Raw genomic sequence first — 14,402 nt, 5'->3', positions numbered from 1 at the left:
TATAAAAAAAGAATACACTCATTATTAACAACCTGGAGCACTAAGAAACTGTCTTTTGGAGCAGATCAAGTCATGTGCTTTCTTGTTCATGAAGCCTTTTAAAAGCAAAACCTGTGAATCTAAATGTAACTGATGGAAATTAAACGGCACATACTCATCGCTCCATTAATCAAGAATGCCAGTGTGTGGTTGTTTTATTTACATGTCACTCTAGAGTTCACACCGTTTGTGTAATGATTTGCTTGAAAGCTGTGAATATTTGATAGATGGTCTTTGAAGTCATTTAAATATGAAGTTTTTTCGATTTATGTGTTGTAGAAAGTCATTTACTTACTGGTTTTGATATTACAAGGCAGTACAAGGCATGTTTGTGTGTGTGTGAATGAATGTTTGTCTCTACACTACTTTCTGATAGCGGAAGTTCATGGTACTTTCAGTTTGTAGTCTGTGAAAGTTTGATGTCAAGTGGGTAAGTCTCGTCTTACTCAAGTCTTGTGTCTAATGCACAATATTGTTTGGTGAAAGGAAACGAGAAGAACACCATTGCTCTAATTCTTGAAAGGCCAGTCTTTTAAATTTCTTGACCTGTTTAGTATACAAATCCTTAACTCTGCCAACATATTATTAAGACTTTCCTACTCTTCTTCGGCCAAATTGGACTTGCAACCTCAATTAACAATGAAGTTGAACGTGATACTAAACTGAAATTTTAGCTCGAGGCCATTGAAATGAATAATACCTCTAAAGCTACTAGACCTTGGTTAAAACAAGCACTGGTATAGCACTTCCCTCACTATAGTCAGGCAAATTTGATGATAAATATGCTAATTAAAAATGAGTTGTCCAGGAAAGCACGTTAGGCTCACTGAAGCAGTACCAGTACCGATAAGAAGGTCCTGGAAAGATTTATGAAAAAGCAGAGTGGTGGATCTCGTCTTCCCTCGTCTTCAAGTTTTAATTGCTGTTCGTTGAAAGTGGTTGGTTGTATTATAATTATTACGAATTGTTTATTTGCATGTTCATTCGTGCCACAGCGAAACGTAATCCATTTAGGTATCCTGAATTAAAAATTGGGAGTTCCTTGTCATCTTCTGTTTGAACTGGTTTGCAAATGTCACTCTTGTTTTTAGAGGAGGTGCCTTGCATTAGAAGCAGGAAATGAGCTGGCAGGCTCTCTATGAAAAATCATTGCATCTTGCCTTATAGAGGAAGTAGCACACTTCCTGTTTGTAGAGCTGCAAGCTGCACTCAACATCTTTCACTGAAGGATCAACATTTCTGTGTAATATAGATGCGGCCTCATTTTTTGCACCCCCTTTTGTTGTTTTTGTATTTTCTTTAAGCTCTAATATCTGATATGCCACATAACCCTGATATTTGATACAACAAGCCATTCAAAAATGGATATTCGCATGGAGATCACTTTTGTTAGATGTTACCAAAGTAGGTATAAGATAATTCAAGCAGCGAAAAGAACAGACAAGCCCATAATCCCAGAGATGCAGTAGTTTCTCATGAATAATCCATCATGGCCGAGATCAACACAAATTATGTTTGAGTTTCATCATCTTGGTATAACTGAATTTGCATAATTACCATGAGTGCTAAATTGTGACAAGCTCTAATTCAAACAAATGTTGTTGCATTAGAAGCGGATACTGGCAGACCACTAGAAATAAACTTTGGGTCATTTGGTGTACTATATCAAAAGGATGTAAACTATTAATTTAGGGAGTAGATGAGAAAGTACCATAATAATATGAGATCTGATTAATGTTGTAGGTGCTGTGTGGTGCAGAAAGTGAAAGTATCAAAAGCAGAAGTTGTTTGCCACACTCACACCGCATAGTTTTTTTTTAGCCGTTTTATGCCAGTTTAAGGTTATATAAAGCACAGCATCTGTCAGTGTGCAGACTTCACAGTTACAAACTAAGCCAGATATGTTAATATTTACTTAAAATGTGTGTATATATTTATGTGTGTGTTTTTGTACAGTTAAAGTCAAAAGTTTACACACACCTTTCAGAATCTGCAAAATGTTAATTATTTTACCAAATCAAGAGGGAGCATACAAAATGCATGTTATTTTTTTATTTTGTACTGACCTGAATAAGATATTTACATGAAAGACGTTTCCATATAGTTAAATTATATTTATAAATAAAATATTTATAAAAATTATAAATTATCTATAAAATTATAGTTAAATTTATAAAAAATGACCCCTTTCAAAAGTTTACATACACTTGATTCTTAATACTGTTTTCTTTTTTTCTTTAAAGTGATAGTTGTTCATGAGTCCCTTATTTGTCTTGAACAGTTGAACTGCCCACTTTTTTTTTTTTACAGAAAAATCATTCAGGACCCACAAATTCTTTGGTTTATCAGCATTTTTGAGTTTTTTTTATCCCTTTCCAACGATGACACTGAGGACAACTGAGGGACTCATATGCAACTATTACAGAAGGTTCAAAACACTCACTGATGCTTCAGATGAAAACACGATGCATTAAGAGCCAGGGGTAAACTTTTGAACAGAATGGAAATGTGTACATTTTTCTTATTTTACCTAAATATCTTTTTTTTTTTTTTTCATTTGGTACTGAAGTTAAGAAGCTACAAAAGATACTTACATGTTTCCCAGAAGACAAAACAAGTTAAATTTACCCTGATTTTTAAATTCAAAAAGTTTTCACCCCCTGGCTCTTAATGCATTGCATTTCCTTCTGAAGCGTAAGTGAGCATTTCAACCTTCTGTAATTGTTGCATATGAGTCCCTCAGTGTGAAAAGATGGATCTCAAAATCATAATAAAGACCTAAAGGATTTTTGCAAAGAATAGCGGGCAGTTTGACTGTTCAGGACAGACAAGAGACTTATTTGTAACTTATTTGTTTGTGGGGCTACTGGTTACATATTTGAGCTGTGTATCAGCAGTACATTTATACTGTAGCATCATGCTAAGGCCTGATTTTATCCAAAGTCCCTTTAAGGCAAGTCATGTCACTCAGCGGCCATCTTTGAAACGCCTCTCGGGCATACAAGTGCAGCTCCTATCTGTTTGAATGGGGAAACATCAAATTCTCCAAAACTGTTCACCAAGCTTACGATTAAATTTCATATTTTAATTCTCCAAAGAAATCCAACAAGAACTGCCTCATAAATATGGTTCCTTTTGCTCCAATAGCGTGAAAAAACGATTATTTTTCCGGCTAGATGAGCCAGTGCGCATGCGCAGTACTGAGCGCACGTCTTAGAGCGCCGATTGTTTCTATAGCAACCGGGACTTCTAGCGGCAGCTGCAGTGACGCGCTGACTTTTCTAATCAACGATTGGCTCTTTCACTAAGAAGGCGGGGCTTCGTGGCCATAATGAGCGTTGCATTTTTCCCCATTCAAAACTACACGAGTGACATGTCTTGGGTATTCTATAGTCTTTGTTTTATCACACACGTCACATTACAGGTATTATCTTGTGGCAGTACTACTTGCCTATGACCTATGCGAATCACAAGGGAAAGATTCTCTCAGTGCGGCAGGCAGTTGAAAAATGACTGTAGGTGCACTGCTGAGACCTACCCTGAGGGTTTCATTTTCCTATGTTGGGCCATACACATGTAGAGGTTGTTTGCTTTCATTGAAGTCAATGCATTCTTCTTTCTATATACACAGTTATGCTTTGTTTCTATCTTGGAGAACACATTTCAGGTGTTGAAGCTTCTGTCCTGGCATGTGACCCCGTTTGTCAACAATTTATAATGCTGTTGTTTCATTTGTATCCCAGAATCAAGCCAACCTGGGCAGGAGATACCAGAGGCTGTAGCTGTAATTACCTTGTCATTTTGAATTTAGATAATTGGTGGACTATTCCCTGAAAATCTGTACATTTGACATTAGAAATGGATACTTATTACTTTATGGCACTATCCGGACCCTTAAAAAGTACTTTCATTCAACTCAGTGTACTCAGGTTGTTTCCAACCTAGGCTTATTGAAAAAGTGTCCTTCTATCCCTTTTTTTTTCTACAGTTCACTGTAAATATATTGTAATATATTGAATATTAGATTATCGCGATAATCAAATAATTGATATAAAATTAAAATATCACTGTTGAAAATTAAGATTGATGTGCCAAAGACGGCACCAATAGGCAATTTCACTCCTCCTGCAAACTAGCCAAGAAGTGCTTATGTGTTCCAGCAATTAGTTCCCCATCTGAAAGTGTTTTTAGTGCCAGTGGGAACATAGTGTCGTGCCACAGAGTGTCTCTTAAACTAGGGCTGTGCGATATGGACAAAAGAAACCTATCACTATTTTCTTAAACAGTATTGCGATTTCGATTTTAATCACGATTTTGACACAGACATGTTTTACAGTGTGAATCTAAAACATTTTTTTAAAGGAAAAAAATTAGATCTTTATCAAAGACCTGTAACATGTCTCTAAAACAGAAGGCGGAAAAAAAATCACCTAGCAGGTGAAAAAAAGGTAGGAGCACCAAAAAAAATGTAGGCGCAATTTCTTTTTAGTAATGCACTGATCTTGATTCTTCATGGCTGATTCTGACAGCAGATGTTTTACAAGCACGTGATCAAAGTAGGCTACTCTTTCTATATTCAAAGTGTCGCTCTCTAAACGCGGGATATTAAAATTGCTTTTGAATGCGCGTCCACGTTTTACTTTTGGTTTCGTTTTAACGATCGTGCGAGACTCTCAACGGCGCTGAGCGTGCATTCTACAATAAAAGAGATTATTTTAACAAAACCATTTGAAATATGAGAGGACACAAACAGGATTTTGCAAAGCATGTCCCCAGTGGAAAATACGCCTCTGTGTGAGTGGTTCTCTGCCGCTGAGTTATCATCTGATGTGAATGAATGCCGCGTTGTACAGTATATGGACACGGAAGCGCCAGAATTGTATCTGACAGAATGTACCCTATAGCACGAAATATATTATATTTCTTCAAAAGCAGTTTGTGGAGAGCTTTTATTTTTCACAATCGAAAGAGAGAACGGCGAACCTGTCACTGTATCAGCTCACAGCAGTCTGTGCAGTAGTTAGGCTAGCGAAAGTTTTGTAAAGAAATGAAACCAAGTCGGACCACAACAGTGTCTCGCACTCGCACGAATGCTCCCAAATATAATTTCAGGTCACGCAGATTAAATTTTGGGAGCATATGCGACCAAAACGTTCACAATTTCGAGCCCTGCCTAGTAAAGGTAGAACAAAATGTCTTTAGAACAGACCTATGGCAAAAAGTAAGTGTGTGTGCGTATGTGCGTGCGTTTGAAAAAAAAAAAAAAACAACAACCCAGACCACAGTGTCCCACATAAAAAACAATTAGAACACTGACAGAATCTAGCTGCTTTCTGCTAAGAAAACCTGCATGACCATTTCAGGTTTCAAGCATGAACGTTGGCATGTTCTTGCTCTCTGTTTAGGCGCCCTGTGTTGTGATCAGTTCAAATAGCATGCTGCGGGAAAAGAATCAGTCGAGTGCGTGCAAAAAATCGTGCTGTAAGGCGATTTAGAAATCGTGCATGTTCACATCGCGATTTCCATACGATTTCAATTAATCGCACAGCCCTATATTAAACCAGAAACCTAGATAAAAACTTGTGAAACATAGGAAACGTGCTCAGTGTAAAATGTTTTATGTGAATTACATTGCTCTAAAGAAGCTGTCAATGCACTTTCTGTAGCCATTTTACTTACCTGTGCACACAGTACTATGACCTCAAAACACTTTTATGATAGTGAATGATTCATAAATTGATACTGCTCCATATATATGGCTTTTCTAGCATAGTAAACTTGCTCTTTAGCTCACCCGGTAGAACATTACACTTTTGATGCGAAGCGCACAAGTATGTGTCCTGTGAAACAAGTCATGAAAAATGAGCTCTCAAAGGCTCATAGTATGCCTGCTTCAGTAAATGTGTTTGCTTTTGTTAAAACTATGTTTTAGTGTAGGGTTTTGAGTAGGGGTAGTGCATGTATATTTTCAAACCCAATAGAACAATAACCTTTTAGTGCCAATTATAATTTTTTTTATTTCTGAACTGTGACGATGAGTACAACAACAAACACATTAAAAAGTTACAAGATTCGTGTTTATCTGTTTTAGAAAAGACTGAACACACCTTTAGCACCACTCACCAGAAATATAACTTTGAAAGTTTTGCAAAAAATGCAAGAAGCAACATCATATCTTTGTGCAGAAATATTATTCCAGTGAGCATGTGTTGGTTGTTTTAATGATAAATATATTTTAAATAATGTTTTATTTAAAGTAAATTTTAGATTTTTTTTTTAGTTACTTAACAGAGGATTGTCATACAGTTCTGTACTAGAAATTGATATTGGGCAGAAAAATTAGTTAGACAACTGGCCGTTCGAAAACAGCTTGATTGACAGGCGATCTGACCAATCATAACGCCAAATCCGCTGTTTTGTCCAACAAACAAATCAGACAGGTGGACTTAACCTTGGAATATAGTATGTATTGACGTCTTTCCGCATTCTAATGTTCATTCATGTTTATGTTGTGCTTTAAGTAAGTAAGAAAAGAGGATTGATATAAAGGCAAGACAGTGATCTGTCACAAAATATTAAAGAGTGACAAAATGACCTCAGTATAAAGCCAAGACCTTTCATACCAGAAGTAACCTGCTCTGTCTTGTCGTCTGCATGTTGTCAGTTTCCTCTTTGTTCCACAATGTATTTTTCAATGCATGAGAACATGTGTAGTTTGAGAGTGGCATTGTTTGTTGACATAGTCGGACAAGAGTAACTAAGGAGGGTGGGTTTTGCAAAGGCTCAGTTAGCTATTGGGGCAAAGATGCATTTTTGAGCCTGTGAATATTAAAAAGACTTTGTGTGATGGAACATAAACATAAACCTCATACACCTGAATTTAATGCATTTTTGCACAGTCATTGGCATTTAGCAGATGTTTGTAGCTCTTGAGAAAAGGGTTTTCATGTGACCAAAAAAACCCAGGGTATCATGCATAACACATTTTTTAATAAAGCCAGGTGTCATTGTGAATAACGCTTTCTGTAAGTGGCACCTTCCTGTGTCAGACCTCAGGAGGGGTTTCACTTCCACTGAATCTCTCTCTTCTGTGTTGTCATCATGTAATTACTTATGGGCTAGTATCACGCTCTATGCCAGTAGTAGTCAGAGTCTACATACAGTACGCTTGTTTTTCTTGAAGTTATTTGCCATGATTTTTAATGGTATGTATAAGGTCATTGGCTCCATTAATTCCTGAATACATTCTCTCAGTTCTTGCAATGGAGCAAAAAACATAAGCACATAAAGGTCACCAGCGTGATATGGTATTTTCACTTTTGCCAGATCAGCCTATATCAGGGTAATTAATATGGTTTTGGCAGTTTCATGCTGATCACTATAGGGCTTTTTAGCGAACCACTTAATCTCCACATTAATTCAAGGTACTTCACAGGAGACAGTGTCCTGTTGTCAACACTGTTCGTTGCAACCTTATTTACTTGATTGCGTGAAATGGATACCACACTTTCCTTAATTACCTCTTACTTGAGTGTTTAGACTAGCTGTTTTCAGGACTTGCAGGGAGCACCCTTCTGGCACCCAATGGTCTCTTCTGTAAAGCATTTACAAAACCCCTTTTGTCACTTGGAATTTATATATAACATCTGCTCATTTCTGTCACGAACCTTTGTGTAACCACGAGAAGATTTTAATTCAATTGAGCCTTTATTTATTTATTTTTTAAATTGCAGTTTTGTTGCTATTTAAGGGGTTAATCGGATGCCCATTTTCCACAAGTTCATATGATTCTTTAGGGTCTTAATGTAAAGTCTCTAATATACTTTGGTTAAAAATTCACATCATAAATACAATTTTACCTTGTCAAAATCAGCTCTGCAAAACATCAGCTCATTTTATCGCATGGGCCCTTTAAATGCAAATGAGCTCTGCTCGCCCCGCCCCTCGGAGGGATTACCAGCTGTAATGTTTACTTTAGCCGCGTTTATTGACGAAACATTGTTAAGAAAGGCCATTTGCAAAGATGCATAAAAAACCCTTATACTCACTTCTGCTGTGGGTGAAGCTGCATCACAAATGATTCACACGAACATAGATGCATATGTAGATTGGGATCGGCGCTTTATTTTTAAAATGAAAGTAATGTTGTCCTAGTGTTATCAATATTGTGGTATAGCGATAGCAAAACTGTCTAAAAAACTGTCATCATAGTCACATGATGATATAAAACGACAGGTCTTCGGGCAAAAAGTGTAGTTTTTAAAATATATTTAAACTTCTTATTCTAACATAAAAGGTATTTAAAGTTGTGTTTCAGGATATTATGCTTTGCCACAGTATGTGTCAAATGAACTAAAACCGAAAGCACAATATGGCTTAATCCCTTTATTGAGTCTGTTTTCGCTGTGCATTTCAAAGCCAAGTGTGCACATCATACAGGCAATCAGCTCTTGATCCGGTGTTTTCCGCACCTCAGAACGGTTCAGTTCACAGTGAATGCAGTTAACTCCTTATTGCATGTTCTGTGAGTTTAGCGTGCATTTGAGAATGCAATGGCCACCAGTTATGCTTTATTTTTGCGGCAGATGATTACAGCATTTCACTAGATTTGTAGTGAGACACATTTTTGTAAGCCTGAAGCTGACGTTTTCACTGAAGCTGGAGTTTTCCATCAAAATAAAAACTCTACTGCCATTTCCGTCAAAATAGATGCTTAAAACTGACAGCTAGTGGTTTAAATGGGTAATGCTACTGCAGTCCAAATTCAAAATATCTTTTTAAAGTGTAGAAATTAGGAAAGATGTATTGTAATGTCCTTACTGCAGTATAAAGCAAAAATAATATACCTATGAAATATTCATTTTCATTTATTTTACAGTGCAATTTATTTTACATTATATGGCTATTGCTGTCATAGGAATAAAAATAATATAAAATTGTTGTTATTATTATTCTAATTAGTTTGGCTTCCTAAAACACCAGTGTGAATGTAATTTAGACTGAGACAGTATACCACAAATAAATAGAGGGTTGAGGTCCCTTTAGAGTTTGGATGCAAGTTTTTTTTCTGACTTGAGTTTTCTTAGTTAAGGGCATAAGTTGGAGCTCTTAATTTTGAACTCTTAAAATGCACTCGATAGAACAATTTAACTTTAAAATGTACAAATATTCATTTTTTCCCCAAGTCTTCATTTGTCTTTTAAAAAAAATTAAAATTGTATCGTGGACTTCATGTTGAGATATAGTAGTAGTATAATAGTATTACTGGTAAAAATAAAACATTACTGAATAAGAATGTAAATGCTAAAAATAAATGTTAAAAAGCAGTATTTTTACTAGTGGTCTTAAATTTCTTTGTATGGAATGAATTAATTGACTGTAATTTGCAGTTATTTGCCATGTATGTGACAGTACTGTACTGAGTCAGGTACAGTCAATAAAATTCTTGCTATTACAGTAAGATCGAAATCGAAACAGGTGCAAAAGAAACAACATCTTGACTAGATGTAGTCCAGTACATCTCCAGCAGTGCTCTGTCACAAAATATGACAATATTCAAACTGTTTCTGCATTGATTCAGTTTGATGAAATGAGACTTTTTTGTGTCAGATACCATATGTTCATAAGTGTGTCTAAAGCATTGTAAAGGAGTGTTACATGTATCCCTTCTAATGTTGATATCTGTGTGTGTTTTTTTTCAGGGTGTCCTACTCTGTTCACGTCTCCGATGATTATCCAGGTATTGCACACACATACATGCAAACGCTCAACACTTTTAAGTATTTATTTTGCCATCTAACTTGTCCTGCTACATCTGAACATCTAAGGACAAATTGGGGAGTGATGTAACGTTTTTAAAAACAATTGAGCTAGTCAGTGATAAAACCAGCAAAAAATGCCATAGAAGTGCAATAACAATACCCTTCCAAGCAACACTAGCACTGTAGCAGTCCAGTTTTTCTGTTAAAATATAAAAGTACAGTTCATAATGTCATTTACTTCATATATACCTGACCTAATAGGAAAGATGATGCAGGGTCTACCATGTAAGATGATGGCTAATACTAATAAACCAGTACTAATACGGCTAAACTGCATCATTCTCATCTTCACTGTGATGAAGTGCTGTATCGCAGCTGCTTTATACTCCTAAATCTTTTCCCATTGTCTCTTTTCTGTCATGTAATTATAACACAATACATTAAAGTGAACGACAGTCTTTGTTTTCATTCTCCTGTGGGCCATAAAATGACAACACGATGTTGAAGCTCAGTGTTTCATTGGTATACTGCTACTGCTAACACTGGATTTTTGCTTTTAGGTAGCTGTTTTTTAGTAGTTGCCCAGTGCACTCAGTTTGTCTTTGAGTAGTAAGATTTTTTTTTTGTACTCAATATATTTAGAAGTTACATTTATCCCCATCAAAACACACACACACACACACACACACACACATTAAAATAGCATTTTGTTATGAAGCTGTGACATGATGCTCTAAGCCTAAAATTTACTTTTGATGTTTTGATTTAACACACAAGAGTTGTCCCTTAAATCTAAATCTAGAAGATGCAGACCTTCTTTTGCAGGACTTAGCATAGTGGCAGACTGTCAGCTTTGCATAAGAATGAGGAATTTGCTTGGCATCGATTTTGACAACATTGCCAAAGAATGCCATGGGATGCGTTAACCTGAAAATAGCGGCTTGTCCTGAAACTGTAATATTAGCATGTATCTCTCTCATCACTCTCATTTGGAGTGTTTCTATTTATTATGTATAAGTTGCAAGTTAATAGGTTTTGGTTACCACTTGGCTTGCCAGGGTTGATTACACTGTTAGTACTTCTTCAGGTCTACTTGTCTAGGTGTTTTAATAGCACCTGCTTGTCTTTGTGATTTCAGATAACACCTATGTGTCTAACTCTGAAAACGATGATGAAGTGTTAGTCACCAGGGATCCGATACCAGTGATTTTCCACAGAATTGCAACAGGTAAGAATAGAATTTCATTGAGTTGGCTCAGAGTTTGAATAACAGTTCTTCAGATATGCCATAAATGATGGTCATTGGAAAAAAATGAAGCACGTGGTACTGAATGAATTCAATATTTGTGTAAATACAGCATTTAGATTGTATTTAAAGGTACCTCAAATATAACCATGCAAAACACAAACAATACCGATTAAGTTTGGTGTCTGCAAGATTTTTTAAAAATACAATAAAAGCAGTAATAAAAGCAGCTGTTTTCTGTTTTAATTTTTGCATTTTATTTTAATATTTCTTATTTTATTATAATAATGCTTTGTTGAATAAAATTATTTATTTCAGAAAAAAAACGTATTGTCCCCGGACCGTTAGGCGATAATGCAGTGGTACATTTTAGTACTTTTTTAGTGTAGGATAATCATCTAAAGATCCTATTATTGCAGTATTCACATAGTGTTAGCCAGTCTTTCTCTGTTTTTGGAGCTCTTTGATTACACTGGCAGTAATCCTGGAAATAAATTATCCTGGAATTGTACTGCATTTCTTCTGCTCCTATTTTTAGGACCGTCCAAGACATATTGTGCCAAAACAAAGTGGCAAAACAGCAGAGATCTTCACTAATTTCCCCCAGCAGTTAGTTAAACGCCTAATAGATGCTTATCATGCACACCTAATATTTTTCCAGTCCACACATTTAATAAAAAAGCCTTGACATCTTCCAGCACAGTACATTACAACTGATGAACTTGTGTACATTCTGCCGATTAATCTTGGATGTGCACACTTTGTCAGTTGTAAATGTTCTCTGACTCTGCATAAATGCTATTTTTACTAGGTGTTGAGAAATGCAAGTACCACTTCTATGGTCAAGACCTCAGAGTTCTCTTAGCACTTTAACAGAGTGTGTTATACCAGATTTTACAGATTTGTAATTCTGAGCAGTGAATGTAGGTTTACACATATAAGACCTACACAAAACAATGTTTAGAAAGTTTGGATATTCAGAAAATGACCAGGTCACAGAAATTATGCTAAATATAAAAAAATGTGAAATTATGTTTACAATATCATGTCATGCTCACACATCTGTGCTTTCACTCTACTTTAGAAATACGCAAAAATAATGATGCCACCAGCTGTCTGTCTATTAAATCAAAACTTCAAACCGACAAAAACGCGGTAAGACCATATTTCTTACTTTTATCATAAAATGTCTTTTATTTACAAATGTCAGGTATGGCAATGAATCACTTTTATTGTGACTTAAGTTCTGCCTTGCTCTTGAAACCTCTCCAGTGCCATTACGCTATAGAGGAGGATTCAGAGGGTGACAATGATTCAGAGGAGTTCTACTATGTTGGACAGGTAAGTTCAGCTGAGCCACTGCACTACAATTATATACATAACATTTGAGTATGTGGAATCTGTGTGAAGTCTTATTGACTAACCACCTACAATCCATATTAAAGGGATAGTTTACCCAAAATTGAAAATTCTGCATGCATGTTCTACATCCGCAGCACCACTCACATGCGCCGTGGTATTCTCGTGGCTTTATAAAATTTCGGTTGAACCACTAATGTCACATGGACTATTTAAACAATGTCCTTTCTGGGCCTTGAACATGTCAGAGTCAGAAAGCTCTTGGATTTCATTTAAAATATCTTAATTTGTGTTCTGAAAATGAACAAAGGTCTTATGGGTTTGCAATGACATGAGGGTGAGTAATTAAAGACAGAATTTTCATTTTTGGGTGAACTATCCCTTTAACCAAGTTGAAAATGCATTGAAAAAGCCACTGAGTTGTAAGTATTTAAGATAAATTGTCATAATTTCCAGTGCAAACATGCCTTCTTTTTTACGTAACTGTTTTGGAGAAAAGAAATGAACACTTTTATTCAGCAGGTATGCATGAAATTGATCAGAAGTGCTTCTAAAGACATTTTTAATGTCAGAAAATATTTATGTTTCAGATAAATGCTGTTGCTTCAAACTTTATATTCATTACAGAACGCTAAAAAAACAGTTTTCGGCATTGATAATATGTAAGAAATGATTCTTGAGCACCAAATCTCAGTATATTAGAATGATTTCTGAAGGATCACTGACAGTGAAGACTGGAGTAATTGCTGATGAAAATTCTGCTTTGACATCACATGAATAAATTATTGGAATAAAGTATTTTAAAATAGAAAACATCTATTCGATAATGTAATAATATTTACACTTTTTGCAATGTGCCATCAACAGACACAATTCATTCTTACTGCATTCTCTTACAACAGTCTAATATTAAATGGCGTTTTTTATGACTGAAATTTAGAAGGATGTGCAAATGTGACCTTTAGTTATAAGGATAATAGTGAAAGTTTCAGACTTGGAGTTTGCTAAACAAGGTCCTGTTCACCATGTGAACCTCTGCCTGACGTGGTCACTGCAACTAAACTTCCCAAGGTCTTACAGGTATAAAAAACAGCTTCAAACCCACAGCACCTGGGGCTTCAGACTTTTCATTTCATGGTAAATTTACTTAAAGTAGTTTGCAGCTCATATAAAGGAACTTTATAACTCTCTTAACTTTTAATGATTAGTCACTCACTCTTCTGAGAAGGTTTCCATCCTGAAAATGACTGTTTGCGCACATGGATTGTGCTTAAATTAATCATGTGACCATCCACTGGAGTAAATCCATAAAGCTGGAGTGAGTGAGTGAGTGAGTGAGTAAGCTTTGTGTGCTCTGTGAGGACCACTCCAAAGGTGATGAAGATTCATGCCCTAATGCCTGTGCCATGCTGTGAATGCTCACTGCCTCTTGCTGACCGTTCTGTGGCAGTTTTGCAATCCTTTGCTGTTCTGATGGTCTCAAAGCCTTCGGGAGATTCTTCTATGCCACATGCTGGCAGATTCACTCTGAACTTCAGAACAGCTGGTGAATTTTCTTGATCTCTGTTGTACTGAATATCTAAAAAGACTGACCTTCATCCATTTACATGATGAAATCCGAAATATACAAAATACGATAGACGAAAGCATGATCGGAAATGACACAGATAATAAGGCGATGTACAAGAGGCATCATTGTGGAAAAAATATTTCTCAGCTTTTATTTACATTTGAACAAAAAGTGGCAGGTCCAAAATTATTCATACCCTTTGCAAACTGTCACATTCTATGATAAAATCCAGAGTTCTATACCATTCCAAATAGTCCAAGCTGTTCTAAAGCATCCTAATTACCCTGATTCATTGGGAACAGCTGTTTTAATCAAATCAACAGGTGAAAAACAGAAGCTCTCTGCTGTTGGTTTGTGGACAGTCATGGCTGAGACAAAGGAGCTCACTGAGGACCTGCGGCTGTGCATTGTGGCTGCTCACAAGTCA

General features: G+C 36.1%; 1 protein-coding gene across 1 annotated transcript in view; it reads left to right on the top strand.

Moving 5' to 3' along the window:
* parp8 (poly (ADP-ribose) polymerase family, member 8) overlaps positions 1 to 14,402 on the top strand; it is a 43,097-nt gene that overhangs the window by 1,860 nt on the left and 26,835 nt on the right. The window contains exons 3-6 of the mRNA XM_073839643.1: positions 9,741 to 9,778; positions 10,939 to 11,028; positions 12,131 to 12,201; positions 12,319 to 12,387. Coding sequence (XP_073695744.1) covers positions 9,741 to 9,778; positions 10,939 to 11,028; positions 12,131 to 12,201; positions 12,319 to 12,387 — 268 coding nt within the window. The remainder of the gene's footprint in view (positions 1 to 9,740; positions 9,779 to 10,938; positions 11,029 to 12,130; positions 12,202 to 12,318; positions 12,388 to 14,402) is intronic.

The sequence above is a fragment of the Garra rufa genome, chromosome 5 (genome assembly GCF_049309525.1).
Source record: "Garra rufa chromosome 5, GarRuf1.0, whole genome shotgun sequence".
Classification (NCBI taxonomy): Eukaryota; Metazoa; Chordata; class Actinopteri; order Cypriniformes; family Cyprinidae; genus Garra; species Garra rufa.
The sequence above is the reverse complement of the archived record's forward strand: the minus strand, read 5'-3'. Positions and strand labels throughout refer to the sequence as shown.